Source organism: Mirounga angustirostris, unplaced genomic scaffold, assembly GCF_029215605.1.
Source record: "Mirounga angustirostris isolate CCGP_5_RB_7025 unplaced genomic scaffold, mMirAng1.0.hap1 SCAF_8, whole genome shotgun sequence".
Lineage (NCBI taxonomy): Eukaryota > Metazoa > Chordata > Mammalia > Carnivora > Phocidae > Mirounga > Mirounga angustirostris.
In genome coordinates this window covers 113,386,894-113,411,065 of record NW_026991716.1, presented here as the reverse complement: position 1 = coordinate 113,411,065, position 24,172 = coordinate 113,386,894, and the positions used below count along the sequence as shown (strand labels likewise).

The window sequence follows — 24,172 nt, the reverse complement described above, 5'->3', positions numbered from 1 at the left end:
TCTTTTATTAGAAATTCAATATTTACTTTCATATTTCCTTTTTTAAAAAGATTTTATTTATTTATTTGACATAGAGAGAGAGTGTGCACGCACACAAGCAGGGAGAGCGGCAGGCAGAGGGAGAAGCAGGCTCCCCGCTGAGCAGGGAGCCCGATGCGGGGCTTGATCCCAGGACTCTGGGACCATGACCTGAGCCGAAGGCAGACGCTTAACCAACTGAGTCACCCAGGTGTCTCCACTTTTGTATTTCCTAAAACACTTAAAACCAAAGGCTCTATAAATAAATCATAAAATAACATAAATTGCTATTGTATCATGCTAGCACTGATGCTTAATTTGTCAGATTGTTAAATTTACCACAGAGCACTGCTCCTTTAATACGGAAGGTCCCTATGGCATCTAATATAAATCATAAGGTTTTTAACCAGGCCAACAGATAGTTACATTTTCAACCAGCCTGAGCCACATCTTCCATTCTGTGTTAGCATCAAGATTAATAGCTGATAGGACGCCTGGGTGGCTCAGTTGTTAAGCAACTGCCTTCGGCTCAGGTCATGGTCCCAGGGTCCTGGGATCGAGTCCCATATCGGGCTCCCTGCTCGGCGGGAAGCCTGCTTCTCCCTCTCCCACTCCCCCTGCTTGTGTTCCCTCTCTCGCTGTGTCTCTCTCTGTCAAATAAATAAATAAAATCTTAAAAAAAAAAAAAAGATTAATAGCTGATACACCAGTTAAAATACAGTGAGCTATCAGTAAGATTAATTTTCTCAGTTACTTAATCTGAGGCTTCCTCTAACTCAAGCAAATGTAAAGAAATAAGCTGAGAGTTCCAGTTATCAGTTGCTTTTTATTTTTACTAAGGGCATGTAATAATGAAATTTCAAACACTTTCTTTTTAGAAGACATGTTTCACCAAAGAAACATTTAAGAGGAGGACAGTTAGATTACGAAAAGGAACAACATGGGCATCTGAGTAATTTTAACACATCAAAGGTTCTACTATTTCAAGAGCATTCTGCTTTCTAGGCAGGATGACACAGTCCCAGTTGAATCTGGACAGTCTTGGCTTTCTTTTTTTTTTCTTTTATCCCAGCCTAGTATACTCACAAGGGTACATTTAAATGATAAATTACATGGTCACTCAATTTCTGTGTCAGAAAGTAAATAATTAAATACTCTGTACTCAGCAATTACTAATTTACTTGATAATTTTGAACAGAGGAAATTTCCAACTGCTAAAGTTTTAAAGTGAAAAAAAATGTACAGTTTTCTCAGATGATAAACTGTGTTTTCACTTCTCCCTCTCCTAACATGCTCGAAATAGATTCATCTTAATTGGTCTAAGCAGAGATGAAATTTTCTTAATCGTCTTCCCTGTCAGCCTGTGCAAAAGAAAACAAGACAAACTTTTTGGTCCTGCCCACCACAAAAGAGGCATTCTATATTATAGAATATCAATTTCACATAATAATGATTTTTAAATGTGTCATTCATATAGATATGCTACTGTCGGTCTGGGGTATTTTTGCACTTCTTACATTTTTACCACAGAAAGCTTAAATGGAAATTAACTGTGCAGCTATCAAAATTAATTTGTTGGAAGAAAAGAAAATATTGATCAAAATTAAGTTTGGAGAGGGGTGCCTGGATGGCTCAGTCCATCAAGTGTCCAACTCTTTATTTTGGCTCAGATTATGATCTCAGGGTTGTGAGATCAAGCCCCATGTCAGGCTCCACCTGCACTGAGTGTGGAGCCTGATTAAGATACTCTCTCTCTCTCTCTCCCTCTCCCTCTGCCTCTCCTCCCCCCACCCCTGTTCATGCTTGCATGTCCTCTCTCTCTCTCTCTCTATATATATATATACACACATATATATATACATAATTAAGCTTGGAGAGTTGTCTGAGGATTAAATCTTTTCATGGTTTTCTTGGACCATGAACTGAAGCAGCAATTTGTAAATATTTTGGTTTTAGGACCACTTTACACTCTTAAAAATTACTAATAATCTTCCCATCTTTCTCCCCACTCAAAGAGCTTTGGCTTATGTGGGCTATTATTTATCAGTATCTATTATGTTCAAAATTAAAACAGAATTTTCTGAAAATTTATTAATTCATTTTAAAATATCATAAACCCTTATGATAAGTAATAAAATATTATCATTAAGAACATTTTTATGAAAAACAACTATATTTTAATTAAAAGTTTTATAGTGAGAAGAATGGCATTAATTTACATTTTTGCAATTTTCTTTAATGTCTGGAATAATCAAAGACCGCTTTATCCTCATCTCTGATTCTGCAATCTGTTGCAATATATGGTTTCATCTGCAGCCTAAGAAAAATCCAGCCTCACATAGATACAAATTTATTTTTGAGGTTTTATTTATTTATTTGACAGAGAAAGACAAAGCAAGAGAAGAAACACAAGCAGGGAGAGTGGGAGAAGGAGAAGCAGGCTTCCCGCTGAGCAGGGAGCCCGATGCAAGGCTCAATCTCAGGACCTGGGATCATGACCTGAGCCGAAGGCAGATGCTTAACGACTGAGCCACCCAGGCACCCCTAGATACAAATTTTTAAAAGGGGGGAGAATAATAGCCTTTTCAGATAATTGTGGATATTCTTCTTTGATATTATACCAAAACGCAACAAGTTGTAGTTTCTTAAAGTTTAGTTGCAATGTGAAATCTTAAAACTTATAAACCTTTCTTACTCTCTACACTCAAATCTTCTGGTATCTTGAAATTTCAATGGATCTTTTATCTATCCATGTCTTTGTAACACATATTGGTCATTTAAAAAATGCGGAGTTATGCAGATCTTCCATATTTTGACACATTTCTTTACACAACATCAAAAAATACCATATTAGGGATGCCTGGGTGGCTCAGTCAGTTGAGTGTCTGACTCTTGATCTCAGGTCAGGTCTTGATCTCAGGGTTCAAGCCCTATCTTGTACTCCACACTAGGCATGGAGCCTACTTAAAACAAAAACAAACAAAACAAAACAAAACAAAAACAAAACCACATTGGACCAATCATTAATATCACCATGGACTGCCTAGGGACACTAGTAAACTTCTGGGGGTCATGGAAATGTTCAGGATCTTGATGGTGATAATGGTTTCACAGTTTAAAAACTCATCAAATTATACACTTTAAATATATACAGTTTTGTATATAAGTTGTACCTCAGTAAAATAAAAGTAGTGTGACAGAGGCAAAAAAACTGGGAAAATGGAGTTCATTACTCTACTTAGCTAATTTTGTTTATGAAATTTTCCATAATAAAAAGTGGGAAAAAGTCTTGAAGTTCAGGAAACTGTCAAACTCATGGTAACAAATTAGTGTTTTTCAAAAGTCTTGTTTTTGCCCGAAAGCTTGAATTTTATCATTAGTAGTAAATAATGTCAGATGCCCCTCATGTGACAAGTGTATTTTAAAGAAAATGCCGGCCAAATACCCAAATGTGAAAATGACAGCTTGCAAGTCATTTTTTCAAGAAAAAATGACGTTCCAGAAAAGAAAGTGGCTACTTTAGCTGGTAGCTTAAACAATGACACAAGTGCTTTTCCCCCTCTTCTATATGCAGAAGTGCTTTATGCACACTTCTCATTTTCATTAACAAAATACTAAAAAAGACACATACAGAGACAAATCAAATACAACTAACAGATTTTACTACTCAGCAAGAACATTCTTACATGAAATTGGCTTTTTTTTTTTTTTAATATTTTTAATTGCAAGTGCCTTGACTCATATTGGCCACATACACCATTGCTTTTGCACTGTTACTATTAATGTTAACTCAGTGGAAAAGGCAAATGTCTTAGCATTTGCATCATAAAAATAGTTTTGCCCTCACAGACCCTAAAATTACCCCAGGGACCATCAGGGATCCATGGTCCAAACTCTGAGAACTAGTAAACTAAAGTCTGTTTTAAAAGAATTTAAAATCCAGGGGTGCCTGGGTAGCTCAGTCGGTTAGGCATCTGACTCTTGATTTCGGCTCAGGTCATGATCTCAGGGTTGTGAGATCGAGCCCTATGTCAGGCTCTGCGCTCAGCAGGGAGTCTGCTTGAGATTCTTTCTCTCCCTCTCCCTCTGCCACTCCCCCCTCACTTGCGCGCACGCTCTCTCTCTCAAATAAATAAATTTTAAAAAAAGAATTTAAAACCCAACTGAAGTGTAGCCCTATAAATTATTAGGATATTGAATCATTCTTAGATAAGCACAGTGAAGCACATTTTTCTACAGCAAAAAGTAAATGGTTCACATGAGAAAAGTAAACATTCAAGCACATATCTATTGCCAATATCCCTTTCCACGAAATAGACCTTCAAGAGAACATATGTCATTTAAGCAAAACAAATATTTTCAAATTAAACATTTTAAAAATTTGTTATTTATCATTGATCTAAGTTTCAGATTTAAGGATTCTAGAAAGCTCTAAGATTTTTGTCCTAGTTATGGCTTTCACCCAAGGAAGAAAAACTGTTGACTTCCTTCTCCCTCCATCCCTTCTTGCTGCAACAACCAGGGGTCAATTACATTGACAGTATTATCTTCCATAAAGAAGATCCTCATGCCTACATACTAAACCAGGCAAAATCCAGAAGTGGACAACTCAGTACATTGGAAGCTCTGTTTGGTCTCTAAGGGGAAAGGAGCACTGAAGCTTAAGCACCAAACTCAGAGCCAAGGGTTTCCCCTGATGTACCCCAAAAAGTCTTTTCCTACTGGCTGAACCACCACCTAGAAACTACTAGAAATCCCTCTGTGGACCAAGTCAAACTTTTTAAGACTGACAGGATTGTCTAAGCTGTCCAGGTTTCTAAAGGGTGTTCTCAAAAAAGGCACATTTGGACAGAATAAATTCATTGACTCACATCACTTAGAATTCTCATAGTGTTTCATCCCATAAAGTCTGAGTCTGGTATCTCTCTGTTCTGATCTTTTGCACATTGGATACAGACTGAACTGACTACAGCTGTGTCAATTCTAATTTATCTAACCATGACCCTTTTTGTCTTCTATAACCCTATCTGTGCACACCTGTATGCTTCTATTTGAGCCAACAGTTGGCCCAACCCTAACCCCTTCACTGCCTCTGTGTTATAGTCTGAAATTAATTCAAAGTCTTATCTTCAGGATCCAATTCTGTGTTGTTATGTGAAGTATTAAACTTCACCCCCTTTTATCCTACACCTATCTACTCAGTCTTTTTTATTACATACCCACTGCCTCAGTATGTGTGACTGTGTGCATCTCCTTTCCTACTCCTTCACCCACTCCTCATAAAAATAACCTAGCAAGCTCCTTGTCATACCTTCATCAGCTAACTAGACGGTAGGTTCAGTCATTACAGTTTTTGTAATGTGCCTCCTATCACTAATATTGCCTCCAGCCTGCTTCCCTCCCCCATAAATCCAATCTGCTGCTCCCAGATGGGGACCTTTCCCCGCTCTCCATCTGCCCACTCAGTCTCATCCTATTCTTTGAGCTCTGCCTCTCCTCACCAGCACATTCTTCTAGGAGGTAAAATCATAAGCTTCTTCCACTACATCCTAACAAAGCCCACTATTGTTATGGGCAAACCCCCATTTGTCTAGTCCTCCTTCTTCTCCATTTCTCATTGCCAGTGACTATCACTCTTAAGGACTATGTCTTACACTTCTCTGTATCTCATGATACCGAAGAGAGACGCACATACATTGTACACACTTAATAACATTCATTAGATTAATGATGAATAATTATTATTAAGTCAAAAAATAGCTGAGGTTCCTAGAAAATTATGGCTTCCACCTCTACTTGCAAAAATTATAAAGAAATATGCTGGCCTGCAAAAACAAAAAAATACCTCTAGACCTTTCCAAATTCCTCATTGCCTCCTCTAAGATATGTCTGACAGCTGAAAGTAAACTAGTCTTTGCAAGCATTAAATTGCTCATCAATCTTACAAAGGGTGTCATTTAGTCAATTACCTTCCCTAAGGAAATATAAATGGAATATAGCTGCCTGAGAAAAATTAATTCACCCAACTCCTGTAAGTAGCTCACTGAGAACAGCTTCCACCACTCCAGGATATCTGAGCCATATTTCATTCCTAGTTTCACCAGAAAAAAATGTTTTTTTACCTTTTTTTTCTTTTTGGATTTGAATTTTAGCTGACTATTGTAGTTAGATTTGTAAGGAGTTGCAGCCCAATATTAAGCAGGCATAATATCACCTAAAGTTTGGACTATGAGAGAACTAAGATGTAGAACCTTTTCTTGTATCTGAAAATATGAATGTTGCCTGCATATCCTATCAAACTCTCCTAACACTCAACTCAGATCAAGGTATATGATGGTTGAAGAGGGAGAGGAAAATGCTCAGCATGGAAATATAAAGTAGGCACAGGGAATAGCAGTAACTGGCAGGGGAAATCCAAATTCAGATGCCTTCTGGAACCAAGCACATGGTGTGAACATGCTCAGCAAATTTATGGTAAGAAAAACAGAGTAAGGGGGATGATAAAAGGCAGCTACTTCTAAGGTCAGTGTGCCAACTACTCTATCCAGAAAATTGTTACCATGCAAGAATGTAGAACCAGTGTCACATTTTCTAATTGTTCCGAAGGCAGCAGGAACCCAGATTTTTTACATAAAATTACCCCAATGTTGGCAAGTTATTAAAATTAGAAGAAAAAAAAAAACAACAAAACTCTGTGCCAGTGAAATACAAAATGAAAGGCTGCTAATTTATGATCTCTGGAACAGAGCTGGGGTATAAAAAAAATATCATAAAAATACATTCCTAAAACTAAATCCCTACTTCACACTCACTTTTAGTAACCGGATTTCTGTATTAATCCTCTGGGTCTGAGTACTTATATTAATGATCAGATCAGGTAGTTTAAAAGCTCAACTGCAAAAGCAACAACAACAACAAAACTGGAAGAAAATATAAATGAATATGCATCAAATCTTTGATTTGGGGATGACTCTTAACTATAATAATTAACGAAATCACAGAAGAATTTTTCATCTATAATTTAACAAAACTTTAAAAAGCAATTATTGTGAAAAATGCCTTGTGACCAAAATTAAATGTAAAATAAAACCTGGAAAATATTTGAGCCAATATAGTAAAGGGCTAATTGTCTTTACTATAAAAAAACAAAACAAAACAAACAAAACCTTCACAAGTTGATAAAAGACACAAAAAGAACAAATTCTAGCTTCTTATGGACAAGGATGGTTTGCTGTTGTCAGCTGCCCAGTTCAAAGCAGTGTTCCCGGTGAGACATCTGCCAAACCACACAAGTTCAACACAATGAGTGCTCAAAAAGCTAAAAAGCCCCAGAGGAAAAGGAGTGCCACAGAAGATCCAACAAATAGAAGAATTCACACCCAAGGAACTAGAGATTTTAAAAATATGAAAAGTCCTGTTTGGAAAAATGTCTATTTAGCTCTTCTACTCATTTTTAAATCAGATTATTTGGGGTTTTTTTGTTCAAAATGGCCAACAGACACATGAAACGATGCTCAACGTCACTAATCACCAGGGACATGCAAATCCAAACCACAATGCAGTATCACCTCACACCTGTCAGAATGACTATCATCAAAAAGACAAGAGGCAACAAATGTTAGCAAAGATATGGTGAAAATGGGGCCCTTTCACACTTTTGGTGGGAATGTAAATTGGTCCAATGACTATATGAAAGAGTATGGAGTTTCCCCCAAAAATTAAAAATAGAAATACCCATACGATCCAGTAGTTCTACTACTGGATATAAACCCAAAGAAATGAGAAGAGGATTTCAACAAGATATATGAATTCCCATGTTTATCACAGTATTATTCACAATAGCCAAAATACAAAAACAACCCAAATGCCCATCAATGGATGAATGGATAAAAAAGATATGGTACATATACATAATAGAATTTTATTCAGCCATGAGAAGGGAGAATATCCTCCTACTTGTGACAACATGGATGGACCGTGAGCACATCATGCTAAGCAAGATGAGTCAGAGAAAAATGAGTACTGTATGATACTTGTAAGTGGCATCTAAGAAAGTTAAACCTGTAAAAAACAGTAAAACTTTTCTGGTTACCAGAAAATTGGGTGGTAGAGGGTTAAGAGTAATGGTGTTTCAATGTGTACAAACTTATAACAAGTAGTAAATAAGCCATAAAGATCTAATTTACAGTATAATTAATATAGACACAAATATTGTACTATAATTATGTAATGTGATAAATATTGCTACATCAGCAATCATATCACAATATATAAATGTATCAAAGGAATACCTTGTACTCCTTAAATTTATACAATGTTACACACCAAATTTATTTTTAAAAAAGAAAAATGAAATAAAATATTTTTAAATATATGAAAAGAACTAAGAATTAATTATATTGAAATCCTCAAAGAGATAAATGAAGGAATAATGTCCATGAGGCAAAGAACAGAACAGGACAATATGAAAAGAACCAATTGGAAATCTTGGAGATGACCATGTAGTCATTGATTTTTTTAAAAAAAGATTTTATTTATTTATTTGACAGAGAGAGAGTTAGCGAGAGCAGGAACACAAGCAGGGGGAGTGGGAGAGGGAGAAGCAGGCTCCCCGCTGAGCAGGGAGCCCAATGTGGGGCTCGATCCCAGGACCCTGGGATCATGACCTGAGCCGAAGGCAAACGCTTAATGACTGAGCCACCCAGGCGCCCAATATTTTTTAAATAATAATAATAATAATAAGATGCCCTAAATGGCATTATTGAGACAGCCAAAAAGAAAATATTACTCCCCAAGAATTCACTATTAACAAATTAAGACATAGCAAATAATGCAAATCTAATGAATTCCCTCCCCAGAAAAATTCACTTATGTACCTACATACAAAGTTTTATAAACAACTCCCAGAGTCTTTGAACCCAACTTCTACCCTAGACTTCTGAATGCAAAATATCTTAAGAATGGAAATCTGTCCCACTCTATTAATACAATACAATATTAACACAATAAAATACTGGTTCAAGGTATAGGAAACAGGCTTTAAACTTGAGTTAGGATCAAATCAGAAAGAAGCCAATTAAATCTGATCAAGAAACAAAGAAAGTGTCCTGAATCTTCCTAAATATTCTGTTATGAAACTCAGGTAAAAATAAGGTTGAGAAAATCAGTAACTATCAATAGTAGATAAAGGAATTCTAGTGTGTATTAAAATTGGTTAATTATAACATAATAATTATCATTTTAGATGCAAATATGATTTTAAAGTTCATTTTGGCATCCCAAAATGTGACAGAAAAAGTAGAGCGTCTGTAACAGGCAAAAACCATTTTTTAAAATGTTAAATGATCAGTATGGGGATACAAGATTGGTGGTTTAAGAGAAGCTAAATTGCTCTGAGTTAAAAAAGATGAGAGATAAAGAAGCCTGAGGGGAAAATCTGGAGATGTTGCCTAGAATAAGGGGACTTTTCAAGACTAAGCGGAAAAGAGCAATAAAACAGAAAATTCACTGGTTGATGCATCGTGATTTGGGGTGAGCTGAACAGAGCTGTCTAACGGCAATGTACGTGACACATGGTATAAGCTGTCTGATGCCAATCCCACGATATCTTTGGGAAAATCTACACATTGCTCGGGGTTTTTTATACGTTTGTTTACAAAGAAGAGCACGGAGTTCTCCTTAGTTCTCCTTCAACGTTGGCCTAACGTAAGTACACAGAGAACATACAGAAAGCTAGCCCACATCTGTGTTACACAAGAAAGTCTTAAATTTGTCCTTTGCTACTATCCCAAACGGAAATGTTTGGTCCTCATCAAAACCTCGATGGAAGATAGCTCTCCAACAGAGATTCTGAAAACACAAAAATCTGTCTTAAAATAGACGTGAAATGTTTCAGAATATAAATTCAGATGACATACTGAATATCTCCCGTTTAAGATAGCTAAGGTCTTGGGGAAAGGTAAAATGATGACTTCTCTGAAAACGTCTAGTGAGAATTTGTAAAGAAAATTGTGTCTCTGGAATATTTTCTTTATTGCATTAATAAACTTCAGTATTAAGTATACTTCCACAGGTTTTCTTCAAGCTGATATGGAGAGAAATTATCTTGGTTGAAGACCTTGAAATATTTAAATACAGGTATTTATCTTCTTTGATTACTTCTTCTTTGTTACTTCAAAAGTATACAAATCCGGTTGTCTTGAAGTTCACAACTGTATTTTATCTTTAAAATTTTTTTGAAGTTCACAATTTTATAAGAATAATGCCTGGGTTTGAAATAGCACATTTGCATCACAAGAGATCAGATTCCTTTGAATACATTCACACAGCAGAATAACCCTGTTCTGTTTAAAAAATATCTTCATTTGATGTGTACACTTTCCACTTGGAAACATAATTGTGTATGAGTCTGTCTCAGTCACATGCCATCTCCCTGATAAGATGATAGAAGCATTCACATATGAATCTTTGTTTCCGCAAAAAAAACCATGTTTCCTTTGAGGAAGAAATTGAAGGACAAGTTTTCAATCTTTGCAGGCCACCTAGACCTTATCTTCTCAGAATGAAACTTTTTGGCCTGGAATATTCTATTCCTAATTCCTAATTAAAAGCAGCAAACATGAAAATGCCTGGTGTGGAATAGTGTGTTTATAGAGGCCTTCACTGGAGAAGATGCTTTCTTCATATTCATGAAATAAAATTAAACTGGAATGAATTTTGAATCGTTTCAAGACTTCATTATAATTATATTTAAAGCACAAAAGTATAAAAACCATAGGAACTAAAATCTTGACTGATAAATATGAATAGTAAATATGTTCTATAAAATTTCCAATGTATTATTGCCAAAATAAAATATTTACAAAAATATGTCATTGAGAGAAATATATACAACTAGCCCTAAATATCTGCCAAAAGGAATGATGCTAAAGAAATAAAAACTGAAGATAGTAAGTAGTCTTTAAATGGTACTCACCAATCACAACTGAAGACTCACAGTGATAATAACCATTACTTTGTTTTTTCTTTAGCATGGAGCAAAGATCTATGCGATGTACCATTTCTTCTCCAAATCTGTGACTGATAAATTTTTCATAGAATTCGGGGTCTATTTTTTTCACTCCCTTGAAATGACAAAACAAAATCACATCACTCAATCATTCCACTGAGGCAGCTAGTTCATATCTATATCACTTTCTTAGAACCTGATATTACACTTTGGTATACAGTTCTGCCTACTGGCATTTGAAAATGGATACCACAAAATGGTCATAAAGCTATTTTTAAAGTCTCCCTGTCTAGGATGAGTTGTTATTACCTAAAAAAAATCATTAAAGAGTGTGGGGTTTAAATTTGGCAGCATTCAGAACTTCATATACTTTAAGCTTCTGAAGTAATAAAGTATATCAGGTTGAAGTTTGAGGTATCAAAAAAAGAGTAATCATCAACAACAATGGAGAAATGGATGAATTTTTTAAAAGTGATATAGATCTTAACATTTTATAGTGTATAAAGTGTTTTAATAAGATCGTTGCAATTTTTAAACTCCTTCCTGAAGAATCATTTGAAGACAGTTAAAGGTTATTTGAATTGGAGGAGGGGGTCAGTGATCTTCCAAGTCCTTCTCTACCTGCCTCTCCTTGTTCTCAGTATCTTTCATAGCAGGAAGAGGGCTGATTGGTGAAAAATAATGGTGGAAAACATTGTTACCTCTGTAGTTTCTCAAAACATGGGAATGAATGTCCCCCCACCCCTTCCTATGCAATGGTCCTGCACCCAGCCTCATAGTCCCAAACATAGTCCATAAGATGAAGATACAATACCTTACAGGGCAAGTTTACTGGCTGACCATGTGTGAACTTTTCCTTTTAATTTATAACTTTTAAAAATTTTACCCTGGCAATACTTGTTTTTTAAAAATAAGAAAATATGAGGAATCTAGGGGCACCTGGTTGGCTCAGTCAGTGCAGCATGCAACTCTTGATCTGGGGGTTGGGAGTTCAAGCCCCACACTGGGTGTAGAGTTTACTTAAAGAATAAAATCTTAAAAAAAAGAAAAAGAAAATACGAAGAATCTAAAAAAAAATCATTCATGTCCCTGCCATTTACAGAAAATACATTAATACTGTGGGTACATCTTTCAGGTCTTTTTTTTTTTTTAAGATTTTATTTATTTATTTGAGAGAGAGAGATAGAGCACGAGATAGAGACAGAGAGGGGTGGAGGGGCAGAGGGAGAGGGAGAAGCAGACTCCCCGCTGAGCAGAGAACTCGATGCAGGACTCAAACCCAGCACCCTTAGATCATGACATGAGCTGAAGGCAGACGCTTAACTGACTGAGCCACCCAGGCAACCCCCTCTGGGTCTTTTTCTATGCAGACATATATTATATTTAGATTATATTTATATAAATCTTATTAAAATGTAGGTAGAATATATATTTTCCCTTTTTATTCACAAAAAGTTTTGACAAAAATTTTAAAAAGATATAAAAACAAAAAATTTAAAATTAAATTGCCCCACACTGCAACTACTATAATTTTGTTACGTATTTTATTTTTCCTATGCAAAACAAAGTACTTTTTTCTTTTTTATAGGAATGTGGTTGAGCCATGAGTACTATTTAGCAATCAGCTTTTTTATGTTAATATGTCAATAATATACAGATGTGCAAAATATTTTTAATATTTTTAATTTTAACTGCCCCATACAGTTCCCATACTCCACTGTATGGGGGCATTATCAATTTATTCATCCAGGTATTTATTGTTAGACATTTCAGTTGCCCTTAATTTTTCATATTGTATTTAACATGTTTTTGTTGATATGTGTTCTTGTTCTGTATCCAAACTGAGCTCCATTCACAGACTTTCCTAACTTTAGCTCCACTCACAGACTTTCCCATCTCAGTTAACAGCAACTCTATTCCAGCTGATCAGGCCAGAACCCTGGGGTCACCCTGAATTGGCCTCTTTCTTGCAATGCTGCCTCCAAGCCAATCTTCTTGGCTCTACCTTCAACACGTGACTAATTCTCACGCCTCCCTTGCTGCCTTTGTCCGAGCTTCCTGTTTCTTTCACCTGGATTATCCTAATAGCCTCCTGTTTTCCCACCTTTGCCTCATCTACAGCCGGAATTATCCTATAAAAACACACACCACATCAGGTCACTCCTCCACTCAAAATTCTCCAAAGGGTCCCCATTTCTCTCAAAGGAAGAACCAACTTCCCCAGGACAGCCCACAAGGTCCTGCTCCGTCTGCTCAGTACTTCCTGGGCCTTGTCTTCTACTCCTCCCCCTTGACCCTTCTCCGGCCTCAGCCTCGACTCTGTGCCTTCCTTGATCACACCAGTGCAAACCCATCTCAAAGCCTGTGTACCCCTGGTTTCCTCTCCCGGAAATGTTCTCCCCCTAGATAGCCTCATGACCAGTCTCCCACCTCCTTGCAGTCCTTGCTCAAACTTTACTTTCTTAATAGAACTTCCCCTGACCACTCCCTTTAATATGCACTCCCAAATCCTTTTACCCTTCCCTCTTTATAAATGTTTACAGACATTTTTCCATAGCACGTACCACCTCCTACTGCACTGTGAAATTTACTTTGCTGTGTTGATGGTTCATGGGCTGTCATTATCTGTCTCTTCCCAGTAGAATGTATGTCCCACACAGAAAAAGAATTTTGTCTGATTTGTATTCAATGAAATGTACCCAGTGCCTAGCATCTGCGTGACACGGAACCGTGTGTTAATAATTGTCACAAATGCAGAAGATCAACTTTCAAAAAAAGGGTAGTTGACAACATCAAATGCTGCTCACTGGAAGTTCAGTACGAGTGAAACCAAGTGGCCTTCATTTGGTTTGGGAAGTAGGAAGCCCCAGCAGAGCAGGCTGCCGAGGAGCAATTGAAATGTGTGAGTTCAAAGGAGGTCTGCTACTTTTCAAGATGTGGTTTTGCTTCAGTTTCCTCCTCTGTAAAATGAGGTTAACAATGGAACCTACTTCAAAGTGTTAGATGGACTAAATAACTGAACTTACAAAAGTGTTTAAAATAGTGAAATAGAGTAAAGGCTATCATAGTTATATGATAAATGCTGTTCTACATATATTACATATAACATACATACCTATTAATAGTGAACTTTAAGGAACTTTTTAAGGAATAACTTCAGTAGAGGTAAGGTTTCAGAAACGTTTTAAAAAGGTTCTGAGCAAATGGAAACTGACCTATCTTGTTTGTTTCTTAAATGCTTTTTTGGGTGTGCATGTGTGCTATTTGGGGGTGGGACGCAGGGCAGGCTGGTGTGTCATTCCCTTAGACCAGAGAGAAGAAGACTTGTCATAACTTTGCAGGAAAAAAAGAACTTCAGTTTTCAAGATGTCAAGGCCAGTACTGGCTACCCACTATCATCTCCATTTCGGTTTTTGTAAGATGTCATTATTTCTTTAAAGTAAGAAATAAGGGAAACATAACAATGACAATCCACTAGGCTTATTTAATTTTAGCAAAAAGTAAGGACCAGCCATTTTTGCAAGAATTCTTCACAGATGCCTTCCAACATGAGTCTTTAAGGAGCAAATTTTTATTAGAGAGTGGAATGGAATTAAGTCTTTAAGTCATAATTTATAGAGAGAACTGTGGTTCAAAAGGCATGCCTTAGGAGGCACTGAAATTATACACCCTGAACAGAAAACATCTTCAGTGATAAAGAATCTAAAAACAGATAAGAATCTGCTTTGTCTGATATATAATATTAACATGATCTTTGTTCTCTAGGGAATTTTTTGTTTGGCAATATATTTCTTCTTTTTTTTTTTTTTTAGGCTCTTTTTCCCATAGCAATATACATCTTTTCTAATAAAATGTATCTGAATTGGTCTCACCACCCAGCTACAGCAGGTGGTGTTTTTCTTTCATAAGAAAAGAAAGGACTAGCATTCTAAGAAAATAAATGAGCATATAAAAATTGGATATCATTCAGGGTACAGGGTAAGGCTAAGAAGGCTCCTATTTTCTTTTCACTTTTTTTTTAAAGGATTTATTTATTTGAGAGAGAGAGCACAAGTGGGACAATGTCAAGCAGACAGCCCGCTGAGCATGAGCCTGATGCAGGGCTCCATCTCACAACTCTGAGATCATGACCTGAGCCGGCACCAAGAGTTGGATGCTTATCCAACTGAGCCACCCAGGCATTCCAAGGCTCATATTTTCTGGATGCATCCACTGAGTTGCCAAAATAGTCCCAGAGATAGCACCCCAAAGGTTCTAGTTCAAAGCTAAAAAGGCTGGGTTAGCATTATTTTCATGTTTTAGACCCACCCCCATTATTCTCTGTTCCCCTTCTTCATAGGCCAGACTCTTCCCAAGGTACTTTGTCATTTAAGGATCAATGGAAGTATAACACATTAGAAGAGCTCAAAGAAAATTACAAAAGTGGATAAAGCCAGAAACATTTGACCTGTAAAGGCTAAGAGAGTTGGGACTATTTCAAAGGTAGGGAAACAATGTGTAGGCTAACTTCAACCAAACCACATGAAGGGTTGCACCCCCGGAATTGTGGACATGCTTGGTGATTGCCTAGGACTAAACCTGAGTATTATTTTTGCCTTGAGCCTAGCAGGGACAGGGTATATTTTCAAGGGCTTCACATTTATAATTTTACCCAATATAACCGACAGATCACTTATGCAACATAACACTGAAAGACAAAATAGGAAGTTAAATACGAGATATCTGACTTTGAAACAATAAATGAGTAGCAAGAAACATCAAACAGAAAATTTCTTCAAGACTGTCTTAATTAGTCATTAGAAATAACTAAAGTTTTACTTTCCTTTAGCCTAGTTTCAGGCACAGTTTAAGGAGAATTACCAGTGGTGTTCAGAGCTACTTGATAATCTTTCATACAATGTACCATGAAACCCTGAGAATTTCATTCTTGGTTGTAACTTGGCACCCAAACAGCCAATACTGGAAAAATGCCATTGAGACCATGATGAGTATTTTTAGAATCATCTGAGGCTGCATCTGCTAAATAATAGAACCTATTTATTCAGAAAGCACTCACCATACCACTTACATTTAGCTAAATGATGTGTATAATTTAATATCTATAATTTAATATGTACCAAAGAGGGCTCAGACATATTTTAGTATTTTTATGCACCAAACTCTATTTTCAATATAGAAGTAAAGAAAGCCATGAAATATGAAAATTCACTTTAGTTTCCAATCTGAATATGAAAATCCTTCTAAGGTTCTGAAAGATAAAATTTAATTTCTGTGACAAAGTTATTGTGATCAGAGGAACAATGAAATGCCAGTTTCATTTAAAAAGGTTAAGACTTTTAAACAATAGCAGATAATTTCTTATTGTGACTTGTTATCTTACAATAATCACAACTTCCGTGATGAAAACATAAATAGGCTGCATATGAGACAAAGAAATTATGTCTCGTACTGATAGTAAGCCTGACATTCCTGGAGCTCTGCTGTGTTTTCTAATAGTTTATTCCTATTATGAGTGGCTATAAAGAAATGTATGTTTCCTGTGATAATGACATGAAACCAAAATTCAATAATAAATTAAGAGCCAAACCAAACTGATTTGTCATTTTGGGGGTCAGCTCATCAAAGATTGGTAATCTTTTTTTTTTAAAGATTTTACTTGTTTATTTGAGAGAGAGAGAGAGAGAGGGCGTGCACACACATGCACAAGCAGGGGGAGGAGCAGAGGGAGGAGGAGAGAGAAAATCTCTGGCAGACTCCCCACTGAGTATGGAGCCCAACTCAGGACTTGATCCCAGGACCCTGAGATCATGACCTGAGCCAAAATCAAGAGTCAGATGTTGAACCTACTGAGCCATCCAGGCGCCCCAAGAATGGTAATCTTTTCCACTCACTTCCATAATTGGAAAAGTTTATATATCTGTAGTAGTATAGCATTAGTTAAAAAACTAAAATCATTTTAATGGTCACTGCCCGTAATGAAAAGTTACATATTGGCAATTCAAAGTTATTAAAAGGATATATGTATTGACATGGGACTTCTCTGAGGCAAATCTTACTGTATAATTCTTTTTTTTTTTTTAAGATTTTATTTATTTGCGAGAGAGAGAATGAGAGACAGAGAGCATGAGAGGGAGGAGGGTCAGAGGGAGAAGCAGACTCCCTGCTGAGCAGGGAGCCCGATGTGGGACTCGATCCAGGGACTCCGGGATCATGACCTGAGCCGAAGGCAGTCGCTTAACCAACTGAGCCACCCAGGCGCCCCCTTACTGTATAATTCTTTTTTTTTTTTTTTAAAGATTTTATTTATTTATTCATGAGAGACAGAGAGAGAGAGAGAGGCAGAGGGAGAAGCAGGCTCCCAAGGAGCAGGGAGCCCGATGTGGGACTCGATCCCAGGACCCTGGGATCATGACCTGAGCCGAAGGCAGACGCTTAACCATCTGAGCCACCCAGGCGCCCCTTACTGTATAATTCTTAATGACTCCTTCCTTCATGTCCTGGCATAACTACACTTTTCATTATTTGCATTGTTTCATTTCCATCTTCCTCCTCATACAGACCCCTTGATTACCTTCTTGTTAGCTGCAGCCTTCCCTCAGCCCCTCTCAGCTGGGAAAATGGAGTCTCTTCCCATTCAGGCTCAGTTCCATCCAAGCCTGTTCTTGAAAGTGATAGAAGGAGATGAAGGAGCCTCACCACATGAGCTCCTGGGCTCTAGAATAACATGTTGATTTCAGATCCAGTATCCAGCACCCCTGGGCGAGATCTGCCTGGCAGCCTTCCTGTCTCCTCGCCCTGCCTCTCTGGGTCACCCCTCGGGGCTGGGCTCCACCTTGGTCCCCCTGTCTAGCATGCCCATTTGCTGCCTGGGTGAGGCCCTGATCCCCTGCCTCGTGCCTGTCACTAACTTTAGAGATGATAAAGTAGGAGTGATGGAAAATAGAAAAGACAATGGTACTTTGTTTATTGTTTGGAGTCAATTTGAAAAAAATTATGCTCTATTATCTGTATAACAACAGTAATAGAAAATACATAGTACTCTGTACAAGCTCTGTTCGAAACACTTTTATTAACTCATTTAATAATCACAATAGCTCTATGAGATTGGTACTATTATTACCCCCAGAGAAGGAAACTAAATCACAGAAATTAGGTCACTTACTAAACTACACATAGCTAGTAAGAGGTGGTGTGATTCAGATTCAGGATAAGTGGAGAGTACAGGCAAATTGAAAAGAACAGAATGATAATAGTCAAGCTCATCACTGCTTCTTTTAAAATATTAAAATTCTAAGGCTATTAATCATCCTTAATATATAATCGTATGTACTACCATATTTCTAAAACCAATGTGAAAATTACTTTGGGAATCTCTTGCATTCTAAAAATACCTGCCTTTAACATGTTGCATTAATAAATCAAGTGATAATTATATGTCCATAACAAATGTATTTCATAGAGGGAAATGAAAAAGAATTCATAGAGGTTACTTATAAATGGAAAAAATTATCTAATCCAGCCTATAAAAAGAACTCTTCTTATACTGTCAACACCCAAATAATCAAGTAAAATATTGGCAGAGATTGCATTTTCTAAACCAGCTGTTTGAGTATACAGTATTTCTCAGTTCTTCATTTTACTTTATGATGGAGCATCACCATGGGGTTTTTAGATAAGCCATCTCCTCAATCCCTCTATTTATAAATTTGCTTTTAGCACTACTGCCTTGTTTAATCTTGAGGCTTTAGGAAAAGAAACAGTTGAAACTCTTTACCCTAGCATTATATCTAATATTTTTAATATTACACCTTTCAGCAAGTAATAAGGAGAAATGTAGCTGCTAGAGCTCTGTTTTTAATCTACTGTTGATAACCCCTTCGACCTATCTTAACACTTTGAGAGGAGCTGAATGCTCCTTGGTGGTGTCAAGTGGCAAGGAAAGCCGGCACAGGGTGAAGATGATGTCTAACTCCTCATGGCGCAAGCCACCTCACAAAATCACCAAGAGAATATGCTGTATCACTTCCTGGAGTTTCTTTCCACGAGGTGCTGGCATCAGAGAGAACAGAAGAAGAATCCACATTTAGTTCCTTTGTACTAATGACATACTTAGCCAAAGAGGTAACAGTTTGACGGTCCCCAGGACATTCTCAAGGTCACCAGCTCCCTGGAAAATTACATAGGCTCATTCTTTGTCTATTTAGTAAACCTCTTCTCAGTTCCTCCTCAAGCCTTCTTGAGGATAGCATACGTTGTTTGGCCATGTGACTATTATATTCGCCTGTGGCTTTTCTCGTTACACTGAAACAAAGAATCTCGCAAGGGAGGCATCCAAGACTGCTTCCTATACAACTCAGTCTCAGTTGGACTCTCAGTTCCCCCTGATCCAACCCCAGCTGTGTGCTTGGCTCACCACAGCCCTGTGGTCACTCAGATGTAAACAAGCTGCAGCCTGCTCCTCCCTGTCACATCTGTTCCCCGAATATTTTGCTGTTTGGAAGAAATAACAACATGTTCTCCTGAATTCACCAACTTAACCATTTATCTCTATAAACTAAAGATAAAACATAAAATATTCCCCACCTCAAAATTTCTCACCATATGTGGTCTATTCACTCACAATTTTTTTTAATCAATTAATTAATGTATAGTGTATTATTAGTTTCAGAGGTAGAGTTCAGTGATTCATCAGTTGCAGATAACACCCAGTGCTCACTACATCACATGCCCTCCTTAATGCCCATAACCCAGTTACCCCATCCTCCCACCCACCTCCCCTCCAGCAACCCTCAGTTTGTTTCCTATAGTTAAGAGTCTTTTATAGTTTGTCTTCCTCTCTGATTTAGTCTTATTTTATTTTTCCCTCCCTTCCCCATGTTCATCTGTGTTGTTTCTTCAATTCCACATATGAGTGAAATCACATATTTGTCTTTCTCTGATTGACTTATTTTGCTTAGCATAATACCTTCTAGTTCCATCTACATTGTTGCAAATGGTAAGATTTCATTTTTTGATGGCTGAGTAATATTCCTGTGTGTGTGTGTGTGTGTGTGTACCAGATCTTTTTTTTCCTTTCATCTGTCAATGGACATCTGAGCTCTTTCCATAGTTTGGCTATTGTGGACATTGTTGCTATAACCATTGGGGTGCATGTACCCCTTCGAATCATATGTTTGTATCCTATGGATAAATACCTAGGAGTGCAATTGCTGGATTGTAGGGTAGATCTATTTTTAACTTTCTGAGGAACCTCCATACTGTTTTCAGGAGTGGCTGAGCCAGTTTGCATTCCCACCAACAGTATTCTACCAAACTCTCTTCACTCGCAACTTAATCTTAAATGTTCTCCTCCTTCAGTCAATAGCTTTCCCTTCTAATCAATACTTCCCAACATGAAGTAATGCCAGCAAGCCATTGATGTAAAAACTTCTCAGGGTCTCAACAATCAAACAGGAGAGTAAAAAAAAATATTCAGAAAATCCTAACAATTGTAATTTGTCCTATAACACTGACTTATATACTGCAACATACTTATATTGTGGTTGAATGTGTTCTGAATTTATAGCCTAGAGGTCAAAACCATTCACCTAAATTGGTTAGGTTGTCTATAGACAGAACTTCAGACCTAACTGTAGCCTCAGATATGATCCAAATGAGAGTTAAATACCTAGATAGTGTAGAAGGGGGCCATATATTTGACAAAATAGCTTAACGCATCCAAAAACGTCACTAACTATAGGCTTCTAATATTAAGCAAGAAAGACCTAGAATGTTTTGGTAGCTCATCACACTTCTATGCATCTAGTACTTGCTTCTTTTCCCACTATCTTATGAATTAATCAATGTCCTTGGTTTTCTTCCCATCAACATTCTTCCTTCCTCCGGCTCCCCCATCATTCTCAGGAGAGTGCTTTCCTTCACTTGCCCAGGCCTATTCTGTGCACACTCCTTAGGACAGAAGCCCCTACCTACCAGAGGAAGGTGTCCCAACCAGGAAATTTGATGAGAAGTGAGTGAAAGAGCAGGAAAGAAATAGTAACACTAAGATGTACATGAGCGTGCCATAGGTTAGGAAATGGGACAAGGTCAAAAGGTGCTCAATGATACAAGCCTTTTCACTTTACTTGGTTGGAAACATTCCCTGAATATCATATTAGATGAAAGAGAGCTTGGTAGAAAAAAAAATAGTTACATATGAAACAGTCACCAAAGATACAACCTGGGAATCATGTGTACCTCTTAAACCAACTTCAAAATTAGTATTTCTCTCCAGGTAGAGCAAGACATGTATCCAATGATTTCGTTTTTTAATATGATACACATTGCTATGCAAAATAAATTTATATATAATATACAATTGGAAATCTTTCTTTTGTCCTCATTTCAAACTTAATCACACTTAATGTAAAATCTCCCTGTGGTATATTCTTGAAATATATAATTACAGGGATTATACAGTTTCCCTAATGGACTCACTGTCAGTATATATCTATGAATATGAGATTACATATTGCTTCAAAAAAAGTACAGAGATAAAGATACCAGACTAACCAGAAATTTTCATACAACTCTCTCTTTTAGAAGTTTTTTAAATTAGGTATCTTTTCAAAATTTCGAGAAGTACTTCTAGACTAATAAAATAAGGCAGTGGGGGGCACCTGGGTGGCTCAGTCGTTAAGCGTCTGCCTTTGGCTCAGGTCACGATCCCAGGGTCCTGGGATCGAGTCCCACATCGGGCTCCCTGCTCGGCAGGAAGCCTGCTTCTCCCTCTCCCACTCGCCCTGCTTGTGTTCCTGCTCTTACTATATCTCTCTCTGTCAAATAAATAAATAAAATCTTAAAAAAAAAATAAGGCAGTGGGTTTGGAAGGAAAACAATTTGATGGAAAACTTAACAAGAAGCGAGGGATCTGCATCTTAGGATAACAGTATGCAGAAAAGTACTGGTATATTCTTTGGCTATTCCTGGTCTGTGCCATCACGGTGGGCTGGGCCTCAGGAAAGCCAGACTGGCCACACCTGACACCATCCCCTCCATATCCACCATACCTATCACACATCTACCCCTTTCCATCACACATATCCCTGCCAACAGGGATTACAGTTTTGGCACCTGCCGGTAGGGATATATGTCATAGACAGTTACAACCCGCTGAGACGGATATGTGACATGACTCCATATCCATTCAGTTTATTCCCACGTGACCATTTCTCCCCACACACACTTAATCCCACTGAATTAAGTTCTAGAGATGTTTGTGCTGGAAGTCCAAGAGTACAAAGTTCTCCATCTACCATCCTCGGATTATCAGGGTAGGTCCGGGAGGGTGAGAAGTAAGAATCCAAGAGGAGCACATCCCGAACGGTGCAATGCATATGCATAGGGAGGGATGTGGCTGGAGGTGCAGGGCCACCAGAGAGGGTCTCACAGAACATTCTCCCAGGCAATGGCTCAGTAAGATCTCACGGGAGTGCTAGAAACCAAACATGAAATTGCTGTGCAAGAAATGTCCTGGTCCAAATAAAGTTCTGTAACGAATTATTATCATCAACTTCAGCTGCGGGGAAGGCAGTAGCTAAAGAAGGAAGTCTTTATACTGGCCATGAGCTTGAGGGCAGTACACAGCCACAATTGTACTTAGAAGGCCTTAAAGACGGGTCTCCAAATGGTATCAGTTTGGGCAACAATTCAAAATGGTGCCATCACGTAGGTTTAAGAGAAAGAACCCTTACTGCAGGAACTAAGCTGGAGTTCCTGTCGTCACAAGTGGCTAGTCCCTTAGGTGACATGAGCAAGTTTTGTTAGGTCTTCAACTACACATAACGGAAGTTTGGCCCTGGCAAAGAGGCCAATAACATTTTTTTCTCTAACTTATTGGAGTAACCAAGAGAAAGAGAACTGAGCCAACTTAGTAATTCAAACTAGTATTACTCTGTTTTTAAGGTACCTCTCCTTGAGAGAATAATATTCTAATGAATGGCCAAAAGTAATGAGCTCATATTTAGGAATAGAAGTATAATTCCAATGTAAACTAGTACAGTTTTGGATTGCAGCCTTAATTTCTCCTCAAATCTAACTGGGGCTCTCAAGAAAAAATACAGCTTTATCTTCTTTTCTTATGCAATTAATTAAAATTAACAAGAGGTGAATGACCACTCTCCGGTGGTGGAGAAAATCTTATTACCATCCAAATAATACTAGCTGGTTTGCTTTTATGTGACTAGTCAAGTGGGTAAGAAATTAGCTACTGTAACTAAATCAACTAAATAATTCTTTATCAACACTGTTTTGGAATAAAGTTTAAGTTTTCTGGATCATGTGTTCTATTTTGCCTTTAACCATAATCAATCCACTGTGGGGCTTGCCAGTTTCATACAAGATCATTATGCTCCATTCTGCCCTTAACTAGGAAAATGGAATTAACAGAGTTTCAAAATGTCTACAAAAGACTTGTTAAGAAATTTTCCCAACACTAATGGTAATAGTTGAGATAGACAGAACATTTATATTTTAAAAGAGTTAAGCCAAACCCATGCAATTCTAATTACCTTGACTCCTTTGTTATTGTATATTTTAATACCAGTTCTAAAACTGTTTCTTTTTTTTAATTATGTTATGTTAATCACCATACATTACATCATTAGTTTTTGATGTAGTGTTCCATGATTGTTTGCATATAACACCCAGTGCTCCATTCAGTAGGTGCCCTCTTTAATACCCATCACCAGGCTAACCCATCCCCCCACCCTCCTCCGCTCTTGAACCCTCAGTTTGTTTCTCAGAGTCCATAGTCTCTCATGGTTTGTCTCCCGCTCCAATTTCCCCCCCTTCATTTTTCCCTTCCTGCTATCTTCTTCTTTTTTTTTTTTTAACATATAATGTACTATTTGTTTCAGAGGTACAGGTCTGTCTGTGATTCAACAGTCTTACACAATTCACAGTGCTCCTGAAATTACACTTAAGTCAGAATTTTGTCTGTGAATGCAAATGTTAGAAAATAAGTAAAAATGTCCATTTAATCTGGATGTTTGAAGCAAAAATATCACGTAGGCCTGAATTATCAAGATCAACATTTCCTAAACCATGCTCTGCCAAACACTAGTGCTATAAGACGGTCAATGAAAAAAGGACTTGCTAGTCAAGTAC

The 24,172-nt window shown here is 37.4% G+C and overlaps 1 protein-coding gene across 4 annotated transcripts in view; it reads right to left on the bottom strand.

Annotated features, from left to right (window-relative positions):
- Positions 1 to 24,172, bottom strand: part of AKAP7 (A-kinase anchoring protein 7) — a 145,294-nt gene that overhangs the window by 52,550 nt on the left and 68,572 nt on the right. For all 4 annotated transcript variants that reach the window (XM_064598107.1, XM_045865543.3, XM_064598108.1 and 1 more), the window contains exon 7: positions 10,994 to 11,141. In XM_064598107.1, coding sequence (XP_064454177.1) covers positions 10,994 to 11,141 — 148 coding nt within the window. The remainder of the gene's footprint in view (positions 1 to 10,993; positions 11,142 to 24,172) is intronic.